This window comes from Engraulis encrasicolus, chromosome 1 (assembly GCF_034702125.1).
Source record: "Engraulis encrasicolus isolate BLACKSEA-1 chromosome 1, IST_EnEncr_1.0, whole genome shotgun sequence".
In the NCBI taxonomy this organism is placed as follows: Eukaryota; Metazoa; Chordata; class Actinopteri; order Clupeiformes; family Engraulidae; genus Engraulis; species Engraulis encrasicolus.
In genome coordinates, this window is record NC_085857.1 from 26158565 (window position 1) to 26184125 (window position 25561).

Sequence of the window (25561 nt, forward strand, 5' to 3'; positions counted from 1 at the left end):
AGAATTTTGTCTTTTTCAATTTTGTGAAAACCTTTGGCCCATAATTGGCAATTAGGCCTACTGTATTCTACCTTGTGCCTATCAGTCTTGAGTGAAAGAGTCATGCAAAGGCAACAGACAGTAACTAAGTTGTGATTATGTGTTTTGTGTTCATAATTACAATCAGCCATGATCTGCAAATTATCATTCATGTCGGGCAATGAATGTTGAATTAACAATTAACGGTTTACCTGTGGTACGTTTGTCACCACACAATTTCCTTATTTTACAAGACATCAACAAACCATTCGCAAAGTAGGCCATGTGTAATAGAATTTACACATCAACTTCACCACTTTTTCCTATATGGAATTAACAGGAGCTGCAGTGCATTTCAAGCAGTTCAATCGCCTACCAAATGGTGGCGCTATGCTTGACTGCCATTTCACTCTCATTGGCCATGTTTAATAGAATCTACACATCAACTTCACCACATTTTCCTATATGGAATAAACAGTAGCTGCAGTGTATTTCAAGCAGTTCAATTACCTACCACATGGTGGCGCTATGCCTGACTGCCATTACACCCATAAAGAAATATTGATAGGCATAATACACACTTATATGTGAAGTTTTGCTCTTGTGGATCACTTCAAATTCATTTGGTGACACTTTTCTTGTTGAAGAGGTACATTTTAATTACATTCCTACATTACCAAAAATCGCTATTTCAACCTTAGTTTTTTATATGAATGTGCAACTTTTGACGATGGCAACACTTAGAATATTGATTTAAGCACTCTGATGGATATATATGAGCAAAAACCAAGTTGCCACCTGATCACTCCGACGAACTTGCAAGATAGGATTTCTGGCCCGCCGCCTATACCATGGTCACGTTGCATCTCGCGTTTGTGCCCATGGTCACCAGAGGCGCATCTTGCCACCAGGCAAGGCAGGCAGCCGTTTGGGGCCCCCAAGCCCCTAGATCAGGGGTACTCAATTAAAAGTCCCCGAGGGCCAGTTTTTCAAAATTCCTCCCAATAAAGGGCCGGGCCGGGCCGACACGACCCCCCCCCCCCCAAAAAATAAATAAATAAATAAAATAAAATAAAACATGATAAGTCCTTTGTAAGCACAATACACACTCACTCACACCCACAGCAGATATTTAGTTTCTAGTGACAGGATGGGAGAACATTTCTCTCATAAAGGGCCTGCATTGTGGGGTGAGGTGCCTGCCTTGCTCTCATTGCCACCCACCCTTCAGTATTTTTTTTAAATGACATAAGATTATCTGTTAGCCTATATTTGCAGACTACGTTCATAAAGATTTATTTCTTAGTGAGAAAACCAATAAGCCTGAAGATAACACTTTTCAAACACATGTTGCTTATTATGACTTTTGTTTATGCAGCTCTCACATGCATAATGAGAATCAGAGGCAATAATGGACCCAACAAAGAGGACACATAGATAGGAGAACACCAGGTTTTGAAAACAAGAAAATGGCACATTTGATGCCATGTTGATTAAATGCAAAAGCCAATAATAAATTGTCAAGTTGCTCATAACTTTGTTTGCAGTCTTATGAGGGTCTTTGCATTCCAAACGAACTATTTGGGGACTGTTTAAAAGTGTGAAAAGTTTATTAAGCAATTCGTTTTTAATAGGCTACCAATAGTTAGCTGCCAGCAGAGTTCAAACACAGTTTGCCTTCATTTGTGTTAGCAACTAGCTACAGCTACTGCCAAATCAATTCGAAGTCCTAACACACTGTTTGCAATCAAATGTGGACCATTACTTTCAAAAACGATGCATAGAGAACTTTGTGAATAATTTATTTACAGGCTCTGATACAGCCCTTCCCTTGTAGTCTACCTCCTAATGCCAGCGTCGTAGGTGCTTCTGTCCGGAGCCTGCAGTGACTACACATAGGCCCAATTCGAAACGGGAGGCAGTGACTCGATGACTCTCCTCCTACATAAACATGTCACTGATCAGATAGGTGAAGTTAGCTGATGAGGCAGCCGTTACGAACGGCACTAACGAGTGCGCTGCCTTGTGCATTTGATGTTACGGCGATTCTATGGCGGGAGTTACGTTCATCACGTTAGCGCTTAGCTTGCGCATGCTATTTGAACGGTGAATGATCGTCAGACGGCGGAATCGTAAAATAGGCTATAAATAGATCTAGCGACAGCATATTTAGATACTACAATGTTGATTTATGCATTCGATTTTCAATATCTACATACATAAGTGTCAGAATAAAGAGTATGATAAGGTAGTAGCTTGGGTAGTAGCCATGTTTGTTTTTCAGGTTTCCGGTTGAGAGGGAGGTGGCGCACAGCATGTTGGGTACCAAGGCAGCGAAGTCAGCATCTGATGTATCCTCGAAATATCCTCGTTACGCCCACAAATGCAGTCAACTGCCGAGAGAGGAAATAAAGCAATTTTTCGTTTCGATCCACACTTCATGACTCGATGTCCAGTTAGCTCACTGGAAGGACAGCTGCCTCCCCTGTTTCGAATTGGGCCAAAGAGGGAGAAACTGCCTGAGGGGGCGGGGCACGGCACGCTTCTTCATTGCGTCTGTGGCGCGATTTCAAAATAAGAGCCGACAGCGCGATCGGACCAAACAAAAAAAAAAAATATTATTATTATTTATTTATTTATTTTTTTTCAAAATTATTCGAGAGCCAAAAATAGATGCCCCGCGAGCCACAAATGGCTCGCGAGCCGCTATTTGAGTATGGGGGCCCTAGATAGTGAATAACAGCCCTGACTTTACCACAGTAGTGGCGATTTTGGTTCAAATGCTAAATGCTTTTGTTCAATTTTTTTTTCATTTTCGCTTGGGGCCCCACTTGACCCTAGAATCGCCTCTGATGGTCACATACGGACTGACGCGCTGTCAGAGACAGGGGGTAGCCTAGCAATACACTCCATTATCCAAACTCCCTTCCTCGACTTGCGCTTGTGTAGTGGCCCTTCGCAGACCCCTCCGTGGAGAAAACAGTTTCCACGCTGCCAGCCAAGGCACAACAACTTTGGTGGACATTTTCTCATTCAACATCCCAATTGCAAATTAGGCCTACGCCTTGTGACATCATCACGAGGCTATAGCGCCCCCACTAGACCATGGGAAGGCTAATGTAGCGTGAAGAACAAAGACAAATAATAAAGATAAAGATAAACGCAAATTACTGTTAAACTTTCGTTTTGGTTTCCCTGTTTATGATTTATTCTGTTTCGGGTTGAAAAACAAAAACAAACATCAATCCCCAATTTTTTGCTCAAACAACAAAAACAGGAAAACGAAACATTGGATCATTTTTTTGTTTTACTGTTGGCCGGATTGAATGGAATAGTTTAATGATCGGATGATACATGGACCGTTTTTTCACTATTATTACTTTTGTATCACTGTTTCACCCAGATAACCAGCTATGCTGACCAAGTGACCCGTTATCAGATCAAGAAAATCTCTCTTGTATTGCTTGTATCAATTACAATTGACTTGACTGATTGGGTATTTTTACTTTACTTGGCTTTTTAAAAAAAGAAAAAAAGAAATAATTGTTTTTATTTTATTTATATTTTCATTTTTTGTAACAGTTACGCACATAATTATACATGTGTTCATTCACAGTTTTGATGCCCTCCCTGAAAATGTACCACAAAAATAAAGATAATTCATTAAATGAGACGGCGAGTCCACACTTTTGGCCTGTACTGTATGTAGTCCTAAAGCACTTTTCCATTTTTCCCTCTGTACTCTATCTGTACTCAAACGTGCTCTTTTGAAACTTTTTAAATATTATTTTATTATTGTTAATTTTCTGAGGCCAATGTTGAAATCATATGTGTAAAGCCGGAAATAACTATCTTCCCTTGTCACATGAACGTGTGCACGGTAGAGCACTTAACCCTCTGAGGTCTGAGTGCCCTTCAGAGGGAAATGTGTCTCCAAAAACAAATCTGTAACTCTGTGAGTTTTTGTCATTGAAACATATAAGTCACACCATTAGAAACCTCAGACCTTCCAGGTCCCAAATATATATATATGAAATGAAAATACTTGAAAATGTTAGGGTGGTGCAAGCAGCCTAAAAGCCTCTGAAAAGCCTTAGACCTCAGAGGGTTAAGCAACTGCAAGCCCTTAATAAGGCATACTGTATAAATACATTTTGTTTAGCAGATTAGAGCTTTAGAGCTCAACTAAAATGCATGGCAACCCCTTCATGGTCCATTTGCAAGAGCAATGATATACTACAAATCCTTCAGTAATATACATTACAGGATGATGACAAGAAAATAGCAAACCTGTTTTGACTGTTTCGAAGTGCTGAAACTGTTGTGATCAGCCAACTGTTTTTTTTTTAGTCTGTACAGGATATTGTCTTTATAAGTAACTGGCCCAACTACTCCATTCAATTGTTCAGAATGGAATCTCTATTAAATGCATTGCAAATGAAAATGACGGTGATGTCAGCCATCACTGTTGGACAAATGACAGAAAACAGAGACATTACTTCATTAATAAATCTTTAATCATGACAGGAGAAGCACAAAAAAACAGGAAATACATTGTGACATGTTGGTGTACAATTGCTAAACCACCCTCAACCCATTACATCCCTTATAGACAGTCACATACAGTGATTATTTACAAAGTCGAATACACATGATCCAATACAAGAATCTTGTCCGTCCTACATAAAATAAATGTTTCTTTATACAAACAGACAAGATGACCAAAGGTGTAGGCGTACTTGTTTCTGAGAGCATTGATCTCATTATTCAAAGTCAAACCCAGTTGCTGCTACAAAACTATCAATGAAGTCAGTCTTCGACTCCTTGTTATTTAAACTAAAATACATTAGACAGAAAGACAGTGCCATGGGAATATGGATGGGTTTGTGTATGTACAAAGTATGTATGTTAATGGCATGTGTTTGCATTGGGAATGTGAGGGCATATATGATTATTAGTCTCTAGTTAAGATATTTTAGAAATCAACAATCGATATATAAACACATTAAAAAGTTAAAAACTGTTACCATCTACAGGTATAACATTCACTCTGTGTGATTATGGATTTCTCCTAAAAAGTAAGCAGTGTTTACAAATACACCTTCAACAAATGCCTTTTCATATTCTGTGTATTCTCAAGACCTTTCCAAAAATGGCCATTTGTTTGAAATAAGTTTTGGTATTTGGTATAACAGGTTATAAGTGGTAAGGCATTTGTCAGTGAGAGTCCTCCTATGAGTACGAGAGTTTTTCTATGGAAAGGACTTCACACACACGGTACACTGTAATTGCATCTTTTCTGATGTGCAGTCAAATACGATTTGACCGCAAAAGCCATTCCACATTTTGCACACTGGTGAGGCTTTTCACCAGTATTGTGTACAGCAGCCTGATGTATTTTTAAATTGCCTAATTGTGAAAAGGCCTTGCCGCATGTGCTGCAATGGTAAGGTTTTTCTGCAGAATGAGTTCTCTCGTGTGCAATTAAATTATCTGATTTTACAAAGGCCTTTCCACATGTTGCACACTGGTAAGGCTTTTGTCCAGAATGAGTCCTTTCGTGTACAATTAAATGACATTTTCGTGCAAAGGCCTTTCCACATGTGGCACACTGATGGGGCTTTTGTTCAGTATGGATCTTCTGATGCCTTTTCAGATTTTGCATTTGTGTAAATGCCACTCCACATGTTGAACACGGATACAGCTTTTTTTCAGTGCGCGTATCTTTGGTAAGACGATGTGGTTTTTCTTCCATATGGACTTGCTGATGTCTATGAAGAGTATACTTGTCTGCAAAAGCTTTCCCACATGAAGCACACTCATAAGGCTTTTCACCAGTGTGTCTCCTCATTTGGTGTCTCCTTAAAGAGTGTGCATGTCTGAATTCCTCTCCACATGTTGCACACTCATGAGGCTTTTCCCCAGTATGGATCCTCTGATGCTGCTGAAGATTACCTTGTTGTGTAAAAGATTTTCCACATGCTGTACATGTATAAGGCTTTTCACCAGTATGCATCCTCAGATGTACCCTTAACTGAGTTGCATCTGGAAAGTCTTTTCCACATGTGGTGCACAGGTGTGGCCTTGCACCAGTATGAGTCATCTGATGTGTCCTCAAGTGAGATGCATATAAAAAGGCCTTTCCACATTGGATGCACTGGTGTCGCTTTTCTCCAGTATGAACTGTCTGGTTTTGTCTGAGTTGCTGTTGAAAGGTCTGTCCAGTTGTGGTACTTTGCAATTGCTTTTCTGCAGTATTTTTTCTTTGATGATTTCTTTGACATGTTCTTTGATCTTCCACAGGCTGAGGTTTCTGAGTCGAGTTTTTTTCAGGATATCTATGGCTTTCTTCTTTTTTCATCCATTCATCTTTTGCATTTGACCCCTTCATTTGTGAATCCCCTGAAACGAGAGAGGATTACTGGATCAAAACATTATATATGAAAATGTATAAAATCATAATGAGAGTCATTTCTGTCAGGAGATTTGAATTTTCTATGTAAACACTTGCAAAGTACTATAAGCATTTATAGCTTGTAACGTTCATCAAAATGGAGTGAATGTGTTTTTGTCTGTGAAAAGGCTGATACAGTTTAACATTGAAACTCACTATGATAGTTTTCAGTGTTGTGTATAGTATTGAATAAGCTATCAGAAAATATTGTCAAAACTGAAATAATAAAGCCACAGAGGAATTCAAAGGCCGCTGCTATGGTTTTGGAGGCCCTAAGTACAATTGGTCAGGAAGCACGCCTCATAATTAAATAATAATAACAATACGTATTTAGTCACTATCGATTTACGAGCCCCCAATTTTGGGGACAAACTGGTTGAGGCCCTTAGCGCTCTGTTTAATATACTTATACCTAGCGATGACCCTGGGGAATTCAGTTTGTGATTGGGAAACATCTCTTCTATAATTCTCATCCTCTGTTTCATAGTGGTGTTCTATCATACTTGTATGTTTTTTATATGTATTGTATAGTGTGCAACACCTATATATTAAGTTACAGCATATATTCATAGTGCAGTAGCCTACCTTAAAGGGACACTGTGTGAGATGTTTAGTTGTTTATTTCCAGAATTCATGCTGCCCATTCACTAATGTTACCTTTTTCATGAATACTTACCACCACCATCAAATTCTAAGTGTTCATTATGACTGGAAAAATTGCACTTTTCATACATGAAAAGGGGGATCTTCTCTATGGGCCGCCATTTTGAATTTCAAAAATTAGCCATTTTTAGCTGCAAAAAGGACTCTACTTGGACCATACTAGAATTATTTTTTTTATTATTTCGTAAACTTTCATGTAAAGATCAAATTTGGCAATAGGCAGCCCAGTTTCAATGAGCAGCATAGTTGCAGTACCTTTTTTGACCATTTCCTGCACAGTGTCCCTTTAAATTACAGATTAGAGCAATTGAATTAATGAAACCACCAAATGCTTATGCTTGATTAAGTTCATTTTTATGCATATGTGTGTTAAGATACATACAATAGCCTACAGTACATGGTATTTACTATTGTGCATGATGCTCAAAAGTGTTCATTTTACAACTTGGGAGATGATAAACATATTTAACATTAGATTTGTTTTTTAAGACTTACCTGTGGGGTTCATGTCACCGTTCTTTATCAGATAGGTATCTTGTTCCATTCTATTACCCATGGATGAATCAGAATCTTGCAGGGGTGAACACATTTCTTCTTTACACAGTGGTGGGTCTTGTGTTCTCCGCAAGTAATCTTGGTAAAAATCTTCAAAGTCTTCTTCTTTAATCTCCTTCGTAGACATGGCCAGTTGGGATGGTTCTGCTTCGTTACTGGACATTATACCACCATGACTGTCTTCCATTAGATGTGACTCTTCTTCCACTTTCATTTCTTCTTTGAAACATCTCTCTTCTTTGCAGGATGGTGGAGTGATTGAATCATCCTCTTGTGTTCGCCATAAATACTCTTGGTGGAAAACATCAAAGTCTTCCTCTTTTATCTCCTTCAAGGACATGGCCAGTTGAGGTAGCAGAAATGTTTCCAATCTCTACAGGCCACCTAGAATAACTGCTTCGCATTATGCCAGTTTAGTGACCTTATTGTGCTTTGTGAGATTAGTCCCTCCCTCCCATCAGCATCTTACAGTCAAGCCTGACCAATGGGCTTCAGTTGCAGCCAATCCTGACCAATGAGAAGTACAACAATTGAGGATGGTGGGAAGACATTCAGTTTGAATTAGAGAACTGTTTACATCTCTAATGGTCCATACAGTGGGAGTAGCCAAGGCCTTCCACTCAGAGGCTCAACAAATGTGTGAATAGGTGGATTTGGGGTTCAATCCCTCTGGATTAAATTATACTATAAACAGGGTCACATGCTGTTCATCACACGGTTCACTCAAAGCTCCCCGCGCTCATACTTCCCATACTCCCCAAACGCCATTATAATTTAGTCAAAGCTCCCCGCGCTCGTGCTTCCTACACTCCCCAAACGCCATTATAATTTAGTGGTGGAGTAGAGTGGAACTACGATTTTATTTGTGAAAACTCCGCGTCTTTCTTCTAAGTGCACGGTACAATGACTTCCAGAGCTATTTTCCTTCCCGTGTAGAAGCTTAGCGCTGGATGACAAAGGGCTTGATGTGCTCAGGGGGGAGGAGGGAGATGTGCTCAGGGGGGAGGAGGGAGATGTCATCCAGACCTGCCCCCTCCCTTGCACACTGCAGTTGAACATACTTGCACTAAACAACAGTTTATTATTATTATTATGCTTTGTGAGATTAGTCCCTCCCTCCTACCAACATCTTACAGTCAAGCCTGACCAATGGCCTTCAGTTGCAACCCATCCTGGACAACGAGAAGAACAACAACTGAGGATGATGGGAAGACTGAATAGTTTGAAAGAGAAAACTGTTTACATCTCTAATGGCACAGAAAATGGGAGTAGCCAAGCGCTTCCATTCAGAAGCTCAACAAATGTGTGAATAGGTGGGGGTGGGGTGGTGGGGGTGGAGTGGAGGTGTGAACAGCACAATCCTAGGGGTTAAACCCAGGTCATGTGTGTTATTATCCCCTGAAACCTTTAGTAATATAATTACAACACCCCCATCTCATGCTGTACACATGCTGTAATATAATAACTTAACTTCTGTCAGGCAATGCTATAATAACAAGCCAGCAGTAATATACGGTCCTCACCAAAGGAATTGGTAAAGCAAGCCACCTTTTTTTTGGTCCATTGAAGATATATGGGTTTGAGACCAAAAGATGTATATGAAACAAAACTTGAGAATGTCAGCAAATTTAGATGTATTAATTAATTTTGGATTAATCATCTCCATTTGCATTACCCCACAGCATATTTTAGGTGAGCTAAAATATTGGTGTTTCAAAGACTTACAAGGGCCACTGTATGCTAAGGATGATGAGAAGACACCCCATACAGGGTATTCAGGAATGCAAAGAAGTACAATACAGAATTCTGGCTGTGGTGTACCTGAACCAGTTTAATGAACTACACTTAAACAACTATTTCATATTTGGACAAAAATGAACTGAATACACACTTTTTAATGCCTGAACAATTTCATTCTGGTAGCTATGAACGGAAAACATGCGCCATGTATGTTGCCATATTTCCTTATGTTCCTGGTGAAAACCCTGACAGATACATTGCAAAGAGCGCCAATTACGTGAGATTAAATTCAAACCCACACACACATACCAACATAATGGGTAGGCTTCCATATGAATGAGAGAACTGTTCCCACTTCTGAATCTTCCCCACTTTGGGAATGGTCATGGTTTGTCTTTCTGAGACTCTGCAAAGGTGAATAATTTGGCATCAGCTAAACGTGTGAAATGCAAAACTGTGTGTGGGTAGTGGGGGGTGAGGCACATTTTTTACAAAGCTGCACAACTCCCACGACAGTCTGGATACAGAGTATTTTTAGTTTCAGGTCTGTACATGTACTGCACGGCTAAGTAACCATCTGGATGATAGTATACAAAGCCAGCAGTAATATGCAATGTTGTAGAGACCAGAGGTGGGATCAAGTCACTCATGCTACTCTACAAAGCCAGAAGTAATATGCAATATTGGAAAGACATCCCACATGGGAAGCCTGGTGACCCATAGGCCAGGGATATGCTTGCTATGTGATTTACACACGCAACCACATGCGATCGAGTACACATAATAGCAAAAAAGTTATCAATGCGCTCTGCACAATACTGGAGGTATCATGTAGGGGGCAGACTGCCAACAGGGCTCTCGTTAATATGTTTGATCATTTTTGACCATGACCTCAACATGGAAGATTGAAGATCACCCCTCACGGTTCTGTCAATATTGCACATTACATTTGTGTCTGGTGCGCTACTGCAAAATACTGGCATAAAATACACGTCAATGTGTTTGTGCACAAAAAGTGTCCATACACACACAATCCTGCATGTCCCCAGCTTTACTGGGCAATTAGAACGTTTGTAAGTGGCAGGGTAGAATTGTAGCCTTGACCTGTGGGTGATCGGATGGATTCTATACATACAATTCACTTAATTTTACTTTTCGACAAGATTGCAGCTCACTGGTGTGCAGAGACAGATAGTATGTAGTGCTACAGCACTTTCCCCTCTTTTCTCTATCAGTAAACATGTCCTTTTGAAACTTCATTTATTATTATTAGGCCTATTTGTTAATTTACTGAGGCTAATGTTGAAATTATACTCCATGTAAAGCCTGAAAAAGCTCTCTTCCTTTATCACGTGAACTTGTGCACGGTATAGCACAAGCGACTGCACACCCTTATGTCATACTGTATAAATGTAACGGAGGCTAACTAGCACAGAGTTGGCGTGGAACGTTGGTAAACCTCCCTCCGATAGCTTCATACAGTCTCGTGCCGTTGGGCCAAGAGACTAGTCTCTTGGCCCAGCGGTATCGTACTGTGTCTCCCATTGCCGGACCGTTGTAGTTGACGAGGTCGCACGTTCGATCCCCGAGGGGGGTGAACAGGTGCAAGATGACCTCCGTCACAGTGGTGCCGCTGACCCGGGATGGGAGTGAGGTTTAAGGGGGAGAGTGTAACGGAGGCTAACTAGCACAGAGTTGGCGTGGGACGTTGGTAAACCTCCCTCCGAAAGCTTCATACAGTCTTGTGCCGTTGGGCCGAGAGAGCGGTATCGTACTGTGTCTCCCATTACCGGACCGTTGTAGTTGACGAGGTCGCACGTTCGATCCAGGAGGGGGGTGAACAGGTGCAAGATGACCCCCATCACATAAATACATTGCATTTTATGTTTATCGGATTAGAGTTTATAGCTTAACGTAAATGCATGGCAAACCTTTTATTCTTCATTTGTCAGAGTAATGATAAACTACAAATCCTTCAGTAATATACATTGCAGGATGATGACAAGAAAAAACATACAAATACGTAGCAGACCTGTTTCAACTTCAAGTGTTGAAAGTGTGGTGATCAGCCACCTGGTTTTTTTTTATAGTTTGTACAGGATATCGTCTTGATAAGTAACTGGCCCAACTACTCTAATCAATTGTTCAGAAAACCCCATACAGTAGATTGCAAATGAAAATGACTGTGACGACAGCCATCAGTATTGAACAAATGACAAAAAAAGAAACAGAGACATTATTTCATCAATAAATATTTAATCATGAACGGAAAAGCACTCAAAAAACACCAGAAAATACATTGTGACATGTTGGTGTACAATTACTAAACCACGCTCAACTCATTAGAGCTACATCACTTACAGACAGTCTCATACAGTGATTATTTACAGAGTGGAATACACATGATCCAATACAACAATCTTGTCCATCATACATAAAATAAATGTCTCTTTATACAAACAGACAAGATGACCAAAAGTGTAGGCATACTTGTTTCTTAGTGTATTGATCTCATTATTGGAAGTCAAACCCAGTTACTGCTACAAAACTGACAATGAAGTCAGTCTTTGACTCCTCATTATTTAAACTGTAACACATGAGAGAGAAAGACAGTGCCATAGAAAGATGGATGGATGGATGGATGGATGGATGGATGGATGTGTGTGTGTGTGTGTGTGTGTGTGTGTGTGTGTGTGTGTGTGTGTGTGTGTGTGTGTGTGTGTGTGTGTGTGTGTGTGTGTGTGTGTGTGTGTGTGTGTGCATGTGCGTGTTAAGATATTTTGCACATCAAAAAATGTTACAGCTGTTAACATCCATAACATTCATTGTGTGAGATAATGGATTTTTCCTAAAAGGTATATATTTTTTCCAGTATAGGTTTACCAATCATGTATTGTAAATGGTGCAGGCACCGGCATTGGTTCCGTTCTGGTCGGCCTGAGAAGCACCAAAGTGAAATGCATGATGCCAGCCTGGAAAGTCAGGTTACTAGCTATTATAACATGGATAGGCAAAAAAGTTGTGGTTGTACAGTAGTGTACAGGACAGGACAGTGATATCAACCATCACTGTTGGTAAAATTTTAGAACACAGAAATACTATATCATCAATGAACCTTTATTCATTAAAGCAAGAGCACTTTAAATAAAAAAAAATCTCCTCGTAGACAAATATATTGAATTGGAACACATTGTCACAAGTATATGTGCAATTACTAATTACAACACTAAGAATGAACTACATACGACCCATTACATCACTTACAGAGGATCCCATACTGTGATCATGTATGCAGAGTCGAATACACAGAATCCAGAAAATCAATTTAGTCTGTTCTCAAGAAACACTGACTAGATTACCAAAAGTGTTGACCTACTTGTTTCTGACCCAGCTGCGGCTACAATGAAGTCAGTATTTGACTCCTCTTTATTTAAAGTAATGCTTAAGTGAGCAAGAGAGTGCCATGAAAAGATAGGATAGGTGTGTGTGCTTGTTAAAGTCATAGGCCTATGTTGAATTGGTATATGATGACTAGTCAAGATAGATGGCACAAAAACCATGTTGATATATAAACACATTAGGTGTTGCCATCTATGTTGTTCTCTCTGTGAGATTATGGATTTTCTCCTAAAAGATAGGCAATATTCCCAAATACAGTGGCTGATATTGCCTTTTTTCAGGTGATTCACCAGACAATTCTCAAGGCCTTCCAAAGTTTGGAAATGTATTTGGCTTGACTGGAGAACAGGTATTACGGCACAACCCATTTCACATGTGGTAAGGAATTTGTCAGTATGAGCCTTCCCTTCAATTCCGCCTGTGCAAAGGACTTTATACTCAGGATAGACTGTTATGGCATATTTTCTGATGCCTGTTGAAACTAGATTTGTCGGTAAAAGCCATTCCACATGTTACACACTGGTAAGGCTTTTCACCAGTATGAATCCTCTGGTGTATTTTTAAATAACTTCCTTGTGCAAAAGCCTTGCCACATGTGGTACAAGGGTAAAGCTTTTCACCAGTATGAGTCCTCTTGTGCGCGATTAAATGATGTGAATTTGCAAAGGTCTGTCCACATGTAACACACAGGTAAGGCTTTTCCCCAGTATGAGTCCTCATGTGTACAATTAAATGAGATTTTTTTGCAAAGGCCTTTCCACATGTGGCACACGCATGGGGCTTTTCTCCAGTATGGATTGTCTGATGCTGTCTGAGATTTGAGATTAGTGTAAAAGCCATTCCACATGTTGCACATTCATAAGGCTTTTCACCAGCATGAGTTATCTGGTGTCTCCTTAAATGTTGTGCTCGTGTGTATTCCTTTCCACATGTGGCACACTGATGTGGCTTTTCTCCAGTATGGATTGTCCGATGGTGCCTGAGATTTGATGAGTTTGGAAATGCCACTCCACATAGGGAACACTGGTAAGACTTTTTCTCTGTGTCAGTACCTGTAGTAAGCTGATGTGTTTTTTCTTCTGCATGGACTTGCTGATGCCTCTGAAGATGGCACCTTTGTGTAAATGCCTTCCCACATGTTTCACACTCATAAGGCTTTTCACCAGTGTGACTCATCTGGTGTTTTTTTAAATGTTGTGCTTGTCTGAATTCCTTTCCACATGTTGCACATTCATGGGGCCTTTCATCAGTGTGAATCCTCTGATGTACCCTTAACATAGTTGCACCTCGAAAGGCCTTTCCACATAAGATGCATTGGTGTCGCTTTTCTCCAGTATGAACTGTCTGGTTTTGTCTGAGCGGCTGTTGAAAATTATGTGTACTTGTATTACTTTGCAGTTGCTTTTCTGCAGTGTTTGTTCCGTAGTCTTTGACATGCTGAGGTTTCTGAGTAGGGGTTTTCCTTTCCTTATCTTTTTTCATCAATTTCTTATTTACTTTTGAGAGTTTCCTTTGTGTATCCCCTGAAACGAGAACGGAAGAACATCGGTATTGGAAAATGTGTCAAAACAGAATGCGAGAGCCATGTATGAGCCATTGTGTAAGAATTTTATATGTAAACCCTTACAAAGAAGTGCTGTACACATTTATAGTTTTAACTGTCATCAAAACTATGTAAATATGCGTTATCATCAGAGTTTCACATTGAAACTTACAAGGACAGTTTTCATTTAGGTGGACATTAGTAAGCAATAAGAAAATATTTATGCCTCAATCTGAAATAAAATCATTGCTGAATTTAGTTTTTGGATGGTAAACATCTGTTTGATAATTGTCTCATAATAATACTAATGGCCTTAAATGGTATTCAACAATGGTAAATATAGAAAGAAATATGGGAGACAAGTTTTTGCAAGATCTCAAGCTATAGACAGCAGAAATGGAAGTAATGAAGTCGGAAAACAAATTTTGAGTTCATGCGTGATGTACTTAATTTGAACATCCTTTAGTGTTACACAAAGCACATACAGTATGTTCTATTTACCATCATATATACGTTGTGAATTTTACAACTTGGACAAACATATTTAACATTAGATTTCTATTTAAAACTTACCTGTGGGGATCTTGTCACCGTTGTTTATAAGATAGGACTCCTTTTCCATTTTAATACCCATGGATGAATCAGAATCTTGCAGGGGTGAACGCATTTCTTCTTTACACAGTGGTGGGTCTTGTATTCTCTGCAAATATTCTTTGTAAAAATCTTCAAAGTCTTCTTCTTTAATCTCTTTCGTAGACATGGCCAGTTGGGATGGTTCTGCTGCCTTACTGGTGGACATTATACTATCATGACTATGTTCCATTAGATGAGTCTCTTCTTCCACTTTCATTCCCTCTATGAAACACTTCTCTTCTTTGCAGTGTGGTGGACTGATTGAATCATCCTCTTGTGTTCGCCGTAAATACTCTTGGAGGAAATCATCAAAGTCTTCCTTTTTCATCCCCTTCAAGGACATGACCAGTTGAGGCAGCAGAAATGTTTTGAATCTCTGCAGGCCACCTGGACTACCTGCTTAATGTTATGCCAGTTTAGTGACCTTATTATGTCCTGCGATTGGCCCCTCCCTCCTGCCATCATCCTACATTGAAGCCTGACCAATGGGCTTCAGTTGCAGCCAATCCTGACCAATGAGAAGTACAGCAATTAAGGATGGTGGGAAGACATCCAGTTTGAATTAGAGAGCTGTTTACATCTAATGCCCACTGTGGGACTAGACATTAGGCTCGTTCGTGACGATGCAGTACGATTTTTTCTAGGCAGTGAGCATGTGCACTTTGCCAGTTTGATGCATTCTGGTTGGCAAAGTGCGCATGTCCACTGCCTAGCAAAAATCTTACTACTTTGTCACGAACGAGCCTATTGCCCTCCATTCGGAAGCTCAACAAATGTGTGAATAGGTGCAGCAGCTCTGTGCACATTTTACAAAAAGCTCCAGAGAAACCCGCTGAGACGCAAACCCTATCCCATATGTAACCTGCCCTGTTCATACTAGGTGAGAGGAGACTTTGTGGTGATATTATTTCAGTTTAAACGGACTGGTGCCCACTAACTTAAATGTGTGGCAAATCCTTTTTTTATAACTTCAGTCAGGGCAATGTTATAGTAGACCTACCAAGCCTGCAGTAATATACATTGTAGAATGATGAGAAGACTCCCCATACAGGGCCTTTCAGGAGTACTATCACAAATATGTGATTAGAATTTTGCCCAAATTTTGAGTTCTCATTATGATGTCATAATGTCTTTGCGAGATTTTTAACACAGACGTCTATGGGAGCTGTAGAGTGTTCCAGTAAAATTCTAGAAGAACCTCTAGAAATTCCTTACTCCTCAAAGGGTTAAAGGGACACTGTGCAGGAAATGGTCAAAAAAGGTACTGCAACTTATGCTGCTCATTTAAACTGGGCTGCCTATGGCCAAATTTGATCTTTACATGAAAGTTTACTAAGTAATAAAAAAATATTTTCTAGTAAGATTCGAGTACAGTCATTTTTGCAGCTAAAAATGGTTATTTTTTTAAATTCAAAATGGCGGACCATGGAGAAGATCCCGCTTTTCATGTATGAAAAGTGCATTTTTTCCAGTCATAATGAATTTCATACTGGTGGTAAGTATTCATGAAAAAGGTAACATTAGTGAATGGGCAGCATGCATTCTGGAAATAAACAACTAAAAATCTCACACAGTGTCCCTTTAAGGAATACAAAGAAGCACAATACAGGATACTGGCTGTGGTGTACCTGAACAAGTTCAATGAACTACATTTATCGCTGCATACAGGGGATATGGTACAGGTATAGGTAGGGATGGATTCTATAGATGCAAGCAATTCAGTTTATATTACTTTCCAACTAGATTGCAGCGCAGATAGACACTAATGTGATGCTACAGCATTTGCTCCTCTGCCCTCTGAAAGTGTTATTTGAAACTCATGTTTTAAGTTATTATTATTATAATTATTTGTTATTAATAATAATACATGTGTGGGACATCCTTTATAATATACAGTAACAAACTGTCCCCACCAAAGCAATTGTAACAGCAAATCAAATTTTGTTTTTGTCTTTTCCCATTGGAAATATCTGAAGTGAAAGCCCAATTGGGGAACTCCAATTCCCATTGACATTGTGACACAGCACTCCACAGCACACAAGTGACCACTGCACACTGCACAAAACAAGATTGCATGTATGCCTCACCTATGCAAGGGGGCAGCCCTCAATGGCGACCCAAGTGAGCAGTACGGCGGGACAATACCATGCTCAGGGTACCTCAGTCATGGAGGAGGATGGGGGAGAGCACTGGTGAATAACTCTCCCCACCAACCTGATGGGTCGGGAGTCAAACCGGCAACCTTTGGGCTACACGTCTGAAGCCCAAACCGTTTACCCATGACTGCCGTCATGTGGGTTTGAGACCAAAAGGAAATCATCAGTCTTCCTCTTTTATCTCCTTCAAGGACATGGCCAATTGAGGTGGCAAAATCTTGAATCTCTACAGGCCACGTGGAATAGCTGCTTGACTGTTATGCCAGTTTAGTGACCTTATTATGCTTTGTAGGATTGGTCTCCCCGCCTTCCAATGTCAACCTGAATAATAGGGATTTCAGTTGCAGCCAATCACGACCAATTTAGTTCCATTCAAATTTCATAAACTAGCTGCAGCTCTAGGCACTTATGGCCAGTGTACAGCAATTGAGGATGACGGGAAGACATTTTGTGTGAATTACTGTAGATAGCTGTTTACATCTCTAATGGTCCATACGGTGGGACTAGACATGGCCTTCCATTCAGAAACTCAACAAATTTGTGAATAGATGGGGATGGATTACAGGTGTGAACTGCACAACCCAAGTCATGTGTGATACCACTCCCCTGAAACCTTGTCCTACTGTACAACTGCTGTAAAAAAAATATTCCAGTTTAAGCAGACAGGAGCCCAATAACTTAAAGGTGGGGCAAATCCTTTGTATAACTTCAGTCAGGGCAATGTTGAACTACCATTCCAGTGATGATATACAGTGGTATGGCAAAGTTTGGGCACCATTTTGGAGAATCATTATTGTTTTATCACTTCATTTCAAAGTAAGTTAAACTGTATGGAAAGATAAACATTTCAGTTGTGAAATCATTTCAATAGGTCTTACAGAAACAATCTTGTGTGGATTTAAACAAAAGTAGGGATGAGCATAGCTATGGCCATGGGCACCCCGAAGAAAGTATATCATTCACATGAATTAAAGAGGCACAAGGTAGGATGACGTAATTTGCGCGGTGCCCGTGGCATGCCTGTCTCAAAATCTACATCTGTTCAAATAAACTCGCTGTGAGAGCTCCGGAGCTACACACACGCACCGTCGGTGAAAACCAGGCTAGTATATTCAAAGAAAAACTTTTGCTTTCTGGAGGACGGACAAGATTGAAATATTGAACTGTGCATTGGATGTGTATAATGTTACTGTATGGGGCTGACTCTGAAAGCGGTGTCAAGTGCAGGTGCCCCCATGTTGGCTTTCATAATCATATCTGGCGACGGGTCTGACTCCATGTCATCCAGGTCCAGATCTTTGAACTTTGACTGAATTGAACCGTATTGAGAAGTCGTTTACATGTACTATGGATATTTTTGAAGTTTTGGCATCTTGTTAAAGGGACACTGTGTGAGATTTTTAGTTGTTTATTTCCAGAACTCATGCTGCCCATTCACTAATGTTACCTTTTTCATGAATACTTACCACCAGCATCACATTCTAACTAGCCTATTCATTATGACTAGAAAAATTGCACTTTTCATACATGAAAAGGGGGATTTTCTCCATGGTCCGCCATTTTGAATTTCCAAAAATAGCCATTTTTAGCTGCAAAAATGACTGTACTTGGACCATACTAGAAAATATGTGTTTATTACTAAGTAAACTTTCATGTAAAGATCAAATTTGGCAATAGGCAGCCCAGTTTCAATGAGCAGCATAGTTGCAGTACCTTTTTTGACCATTTCCTGCACAGTGTCCCTTTAATGGAGTTTTAGAATGCACATCTCAAAATTCTGGTGTTAAAAAGTGGAGTTTTTATTTTTATCATCATGTCACGTTTACACACAAATTGTTGAGAAAAAAAAACACGTATTGATCTTGGCCAGATCAGGAGTCCTTTGTGTGCATGTTTTTTTTTACTGACAATTATTTGGGAATGGGTCTGGTCGGGGCACAGTTAAACATTGTTGTTTTCGTTTTCATATAACCATTGAACATGGCCAACAGTTTGTGTGTTTGGTGTGTTACTTGCAATAAAATGAAAATATTTCTTCAAAATGTCTTCATTTTCATTTATAAAAAATATTTGTGTAAAATATGTAAGTTAACCTCCATCTATTCAGGAAGGTATCCCCTCTCATTTATTCAGCAGAGTACTCATTAACCAAGATACCTTATAAATAAATCTATAGATTAATGGCATATCATTTGAAACATCTATAGGACTTTCAAAACTTTATCATGTGTGAGATTTTTTAAAAATCCATTTTATAGCCCTTTTAGTGGCCACATTAAATGTAATAAGCTTAGAAATTGTATCAGTAATATTGCTCAAACCACACTCAGACAAGGGCCAAAAAAAGAAAAAGAAAAAAAAGCCCAGTATTGCACCCCTAGTGGTCTGTAGATAAATAACACTCTTGGATGGGATTCGACCCAACCACCTTCACATATATACTAAATGTCTGAAAATGAGTGTATATCGCAGGTTAACCACTACTTTGGATCAATGTGTACACACTGTATTCAATAAATGATCCACATATATAAGTCCCTCCAAAAACGATGTTAAACAACGATTTTTGTTGTTTGTTGTGGCAAATGTGGGTTTAACCGTAACCTGGCGACTACGTCAGGCGAGGCCATGGGTGAACGTTCTAATTTTATTTGCCTGGAATTTTACATAGGCGAGGTGACGATCACTAATGATATAACGGCCGTGGCCTGCAGGCCTATAATAGAAATCGCAACTGTAATCGTGCGGCTTTTCTCATGCAGGGCACTGTAACAACTTCCAAATGATTTAGTAACTTTTGGCCAACTAGTTTTAGTAGAAATGCTATTCATGCAGGGTTGCAAATTCTGCTTGGACCTATAGGCTAGACTATGCGACATGGGCTTCTTTTTTTTACTAGTCCCTTCATATTTTTGGGCTTGCTTTTAATCATGTTTAATGAACTGCCAATATCGTGTCAGCTAAATGCAATAGGCTACCTAAATTACAAACAGCACAAACGGGAAATGATCTGCGTAGCCTAAAATGTGGTGCTATTCCGACTGGGGAGGGACTGTCCATGGTGCTGAAATCGCGTCAAACTTTTCCAAGGTGCAAGTAGGCCTATACCACCCGAGTCATGTCGCTGTTGTAAAAATCACATTTTCAATTTCCTTTGACTGTTCTATAGAATTACATGCAACTTCAATAAAGGTCACCCACATGCGTATCACAAATCAATAGCATAGGTAACCCACGCGGCGGCGGGACTATTTCGGTTAACCTAGGCTATATTCCTTGGAAAAGTCCGAGTGTCACAAAAAAACTACACTGTCCGTAATTATAGGCCTACCAAACGAAATTATCCAATAGAAGAAATCAAGTCTTCAGTTTCAATAATCCACGTTGTGTGGCGCAAATGTAGCGCCTTCCAAGTCTCTCGCGGCCAAAAGTGACTAAGCTCACCTCTGATGATATAGCCTACTTATGTTCCAGGTTACTCACGGCACTGAGACGATGCAGGATAATCCATGGAAAGTCTTCAAGTAATCCAAACAGAGCGATTCAAGCAAGACAGTAAAAAAACAATAGTCGCCAGATCAAACATAAATACCAAAACTAACCTAGGCCTATGTAGATTTGGTAGGCCTATGACGTTTGATAAAAGCATCTCATTCAGATGGCCAGGGAGAGAGGCAAACAATCTTTCAACAGCGTTGGCTGGAGCCTTCGAGTAGAGCCTTTTGGTTGTATCTTTTCAGTCTCTGTTTTCCTACTACGCGCGTTGGATCCATGTTTTTAGATGCGTCCCAGCATCTGGGTAGGCTATGTCTGTCCGTCCGTCTGAAACGCGTTCTTCAAATTGTTCCCTTCTGTGTCCACAAGGTGGGAGAGTTGACTATTTGGCCCGGAGCACGCAGCTGATTGCATTGTGAGACAAGTGCAGCGCGAGTATGTCAAACGTGAGGGGGGCGCTTCATCGTGTTGTGTATGATAGTGTCACGTTGTGCAGCTCAACTATGTGGTTTGTCAGAAACTCGCGGCAATGACAATGAAACGTGGTGCTCGAAACAAGTAGACAAATGCGCCATTTGACATACGGTGTACTGATGTTCTCGGACGTATTGCAAGGGGGGTTCATTCGTTTTCTGCTGACGGCCGTGTGGACCGCACAGGTGCTTTCCGCTGTGCCCAGATAGATTGCTTTGCAGTCGTTTGAATTTGGTAATCTCTGGCACTCTTACAATGCAGCCGACTGCTTTGTTCCTCGCCGTTAAAAAGCTTGGAGTGAATGATTCACCCAAACGGTTTTATTTATTTATTATTTGTCGCTGTTTACATTCTTTCCCACTTGGACATGATGCTGAAATGGCGTGATAGAACTACTAAAGGTTGACACTAACAATGTCTGGTAATTTGTAGTGTAGGCCTAGGCCCTACTTGAAATTTGAAATCACATGGTAGGCCTACTTCTCCAAATTCAAGCTTTCGAGACTCGCACTTTGAGGCAAGCGCAATCGTACCCCCCAACACACACACACACACACAATAATTTTTTTTTTTTTTTTTTTTTTTGGCATAGTTCGAACACTGTTTTTTACTGCCTCACGGTCACATGGCACCCTGTAGCGGTCATGATATAATATTGCCAATGATATTTATTTCATACCCGTACGGCATAATTCAATCACACACCGTACAGAATGCAGGGCTACCGCTACTGCGGGCTACTGAATGGCCTCGCCTGACGTCACACAATAGATTAGAATTCTTTGAACATGTTACTGAAAATACACACTTTTCCTCATTATATTTCATTTTCTGATGCCCTGTTGCATGAAAAAAATTATGGATAATTGTTCAAGTGGTAGAACTATCAAAGGAAGTCCATTATTTTGAATAAAAATTAACCTGAGATATACACTTTAATGCATTGTGCTATGAGTGGTAAATGTGCCAAAATACATGTTCCTGCTTCTTTTCTTTCTCTTTCTCCTCCTTCCCCCATTTTCCCCTCTTTTCATCCTTCTTTTCTTCCTTTTTCTTTCTTCCCCCCTCTTGCTAAACGAGTGTTCCCCTCGCCTAGCTCAGGTGGTAGAGGAGCCGTTCAGCAACCCAAAGGTTGCAGGTTCGAGCCCCACTCGGCCTGACTCCATCGTTGTGTCCTTGAGCAAGATACTTAACCCCAAGTTGCTCCTGGTGACAGGGTGGTACCCTGTGTGGCAGCCACTGCCACCGGTGTGTTAATACGAGTGTGAATGGGTGAATGTGAGGCATACAATGTAAAGGGCTTTGAGTAGTCGAAGGAGTGGAAAGGCGCTATATAAATGCAGTCCATTTACCATTTATTTGAGACGTGTTGCAGTTATCAAGTTAGAAATGAGTACATGTGTCCCCCAAAAACAATATTTTTTCTCGTTTTAACACTTAATATGTTGTCTTTTCGCTATTCTCCATCTAATGAATGGATTGAATGTTTTGAAAATTATAGCATTTTGATTTTATTCACAGTTTACCAAACGTCCCAACTTCACTGGAGTTGGGGTTTGTATAAAGATTTGCAATTGAGTGCAGCTTTTCTACAACAATTTAGAAAAATGTTACTATTCCAGAGTCAACTTGTATTTAACTTCAGATACAGTATTTACAACATTGTGGAGAGAGTCAAATTACTCTAACATTGGAGTCAGAAGTCAGTGTCCAATTTTGCAGATGACAAGTTCAAGTCTAGAGCAACACTATTGCCCGTCCACTCTGCCCCAGGTGCAACCTGGGTTAAATTTTTCTTCACATTCCACTGTTGATATTTACAAAATGCACACTATTTCCCAAAGTCAAGTGTTCTAGCCTTGGTAGTGCGTGAAACGCCTAGTGATTGGATACTTTGCGTGGTTCACCAAAGAGTATCCAATCACTGGGCGTTTCATGCACTACCAAGGCTAGAACACTTGACATTGGGAAATGGCTACAGTCTTGGCTGGAGCAAGATAGGGTTGCGTCAGTGGTTCCCAATCATTCTTGGCACGGTACCCCATTTTGACATTCCAAATATCTAGGGACACCATTACATTTTTTGTCACACAAAAAAACATGTCGAGCTAACAGCTTATGTGCTCCAAGGTTGTATGTGGTGTTTAAGTCATAAAATTAACTAGTTACTAATTAGTAATATATACCAGACATTTCAGGGGATCCCATTTGAATTCCAGGCGACCCCACATGAGGTCCCAACCCCGGTGTTGAAAACACATGGGTTATCTCTCCTGCTCAACTTCCTCCACAGAGGGTATGGGATCTGAACCCATCAAGCCGCTGCTGTCCCCCACTTGGGGCTTGAACCCGCAACCTACTAGTCAACTCTTAAACCTGCCTCTCGAAGCCTCATACAGCATCGGTACTGCAGCTCGATCTGGACTTTTAGCTCAGTGGTACTGTATCAGTGAGTGCATTCCAATATGCAACCTTGCGTCCTCCACTTGGGCTTGTGGCCTCACGTTTTGCTGATGCCCCGCCTCCGTGGAGAAAACAATGAAGTTTCCCCGCTGTCAGCCTAGCCAAAAAATGTTTTGGGGGACTATTCTTCATTCAACATCCAGTTTGCAAATGAGAAAATGACTATACAATTGAGCTTTTGTGAGATATTGAAATGTAACAATGTTGTCAGTGATGTCATCATGACACATTACTTCCTGGTACGAGGCCACAAGCGCAAGTGGAGGACGCAAGGTTGCATATTGGAACGGACCCAGTGTGTCCCATGCCGAACTGGAGCGCTGACTGGTAGGTCGCGGTTTTGAGCCCAGAGTTCCAAACTAGTTTTGGGGCGGTGGTAGCTAAGGTGGTAGATGAGCTGTTCGGTAACCCAAACGTTGCAGGTTCGAGCCCCACTCAGCCTGACTCCATCGTTGTGCCCTTGAGCAAGATACTTAACCCCAAGTTGCTCCTGGTGGCAGGGTGGTAACGTGCGTGGCAGCCACGGCCAACGGTGTCTGAATGGGTGAATGTGACACAATGTAAAGCGCTTTGAGTGCTCGAAGGAGTGGAAAGGCGCTATATAAATGCAGTCCATTTACCATATAAATGCAGTCCATTTAGTGCAAGATGATGTCAGCTGCATGTGTCTACTACTGGGCGATCTCCATGAGTATCCGCATAACCGGCAATCCGTGCATTTGACTCTTTAACCCCTTAGCGCAGAGCCTATGTTATAGTTAAAGTTAAAGTTATAGTAAAAGTTAAGAATCCTCGTCCTAACCTACGTTGAACTTATGACTCTACAATCTCTATCTAGCTCTTCTTCCTCTGCCTTCCTGCTATTTCTGCCTCTCCTCTATACCTCTACTTTTAAATCCATCTCTAACAATGATGTTTTTTCCCATTTGTTAACCACTTTGAGTTGCATGCCTTGTATGATACAGTGCTATACAAATACAATTATTATTATTATTATTATTATAACCTTACTGTCACCACAATTGTAATGGCTATGTCTTAATCTGTTACTTAAGGCTCTGTACTGTCATGGCAATGTTGGTATGATGTAGTTGAGTATTTTCAGCAAATAGTGACTAGGCCCGCCAGCGACTCCATCTGCAGTAAGAGGCTACACACAAAGATCCCTAAAAACCACATGCTGTGACATTACGCCGGTTATATGTTGGCCTATATGTATTATGAATTATTTATAATCGCCCTACACCTCCATCCATGGCTGAAGTGTCCTTGAGCAAGGCACCTAACCCTACATGGCTCCAGGGACTGTAACCAATGCCCTGTAAAAAAACCTGAAAATGGCATTGGATAAAAGTGTCAGGTAAGTGTAGTGTAATGTACAATGTAAAGTACAGAGTGCATTTTTGCGTATTGATCTTTGAGAGTGATATTTCACCTCTGTCCAAGTATTGAATTATCACTGCAAAACGTGTGTGTGTGTGTGTGTGTGTGTGTGTGTGTGTGTGTGTGTGTGTGTGTGTGTGTGTGTGTGTGTGTGTGTGTGTGTGTGTGTGTGTGTGTGTGTGTGTGTGTGTGTGTGTGTGTGTGTGTGTGTGTTTGTGCGCTCGCGTTTACTGCTTGTTGCAGTTATGTTTTCCCACCAATAGAGGGAGCCATATGCACACACTCTAGACAGCTTAGTGTAGTTTCTTCCTCCCTGCACTCCTACTTGATTTCTCTCAATTCAGAGAGAGAGAGAGAGAGAGAGAGAGAGAGAGAGAGAGAGAGAGAAAGAGACTGAACAAGTGATACGAGAGAAAGGGAGGTTCACTAAATAAGCAACAAAGAGAGAGTGATAAAGAGAGCAACTTAACGAGAGGGAGAGTGTGTATGAGAGAGGGAGACTGAGAGAGAGAGAAAGAGAGAGAGAGAGAGAGAGAGAGAGAGAGAGAGAGAGAGAGAGAGAGAGAGAGAGAGAGAGAGAGACAG

General features: G+C 40.6%; 2 protein-coding genes across 2 annotated transcripts; both read right to left on the reverse strand.

The window, feature by feature from the left end:
• Window positions 1-4578: 4578 nt before the first annotated feature.
• On the reverse strand, window positions 4579-6034 carry LOC134449480 (zinc finger protein 260-like). The gene has a single exon (XM_063199438.1). The coding sequence runs from the start codon at window positions 6032-6034 to the stop codon at window positions 5285-5287; it is 750 nt and encodes a 249-aa protein (XP_063055508.1). The 3' UTR covers window positions 4579-5284.
• A 7233-nt stretch (window positions 6035-13267) lies between these two features.
• LOC134456833 (zinc finger protein 70-like) lies at window positions 13268-14107 on the reverse strand. Its single transcript, XM_063208402.1, has 2 exons — window positions 13929-14107; window positions 13268-13808 (listed from the first exon to the last, which is right to left on the reverse strand). Exons 1-2 carry the CDS (start codon window positions 14105-14107, stop codon window positions 13268-13270), a joined length of 720 nt encoding a protein of 239 aa, XP_063064472.1.
• Between the last annotated feature and the right edge of the window lie 11454 nt (window positions 14108-25561).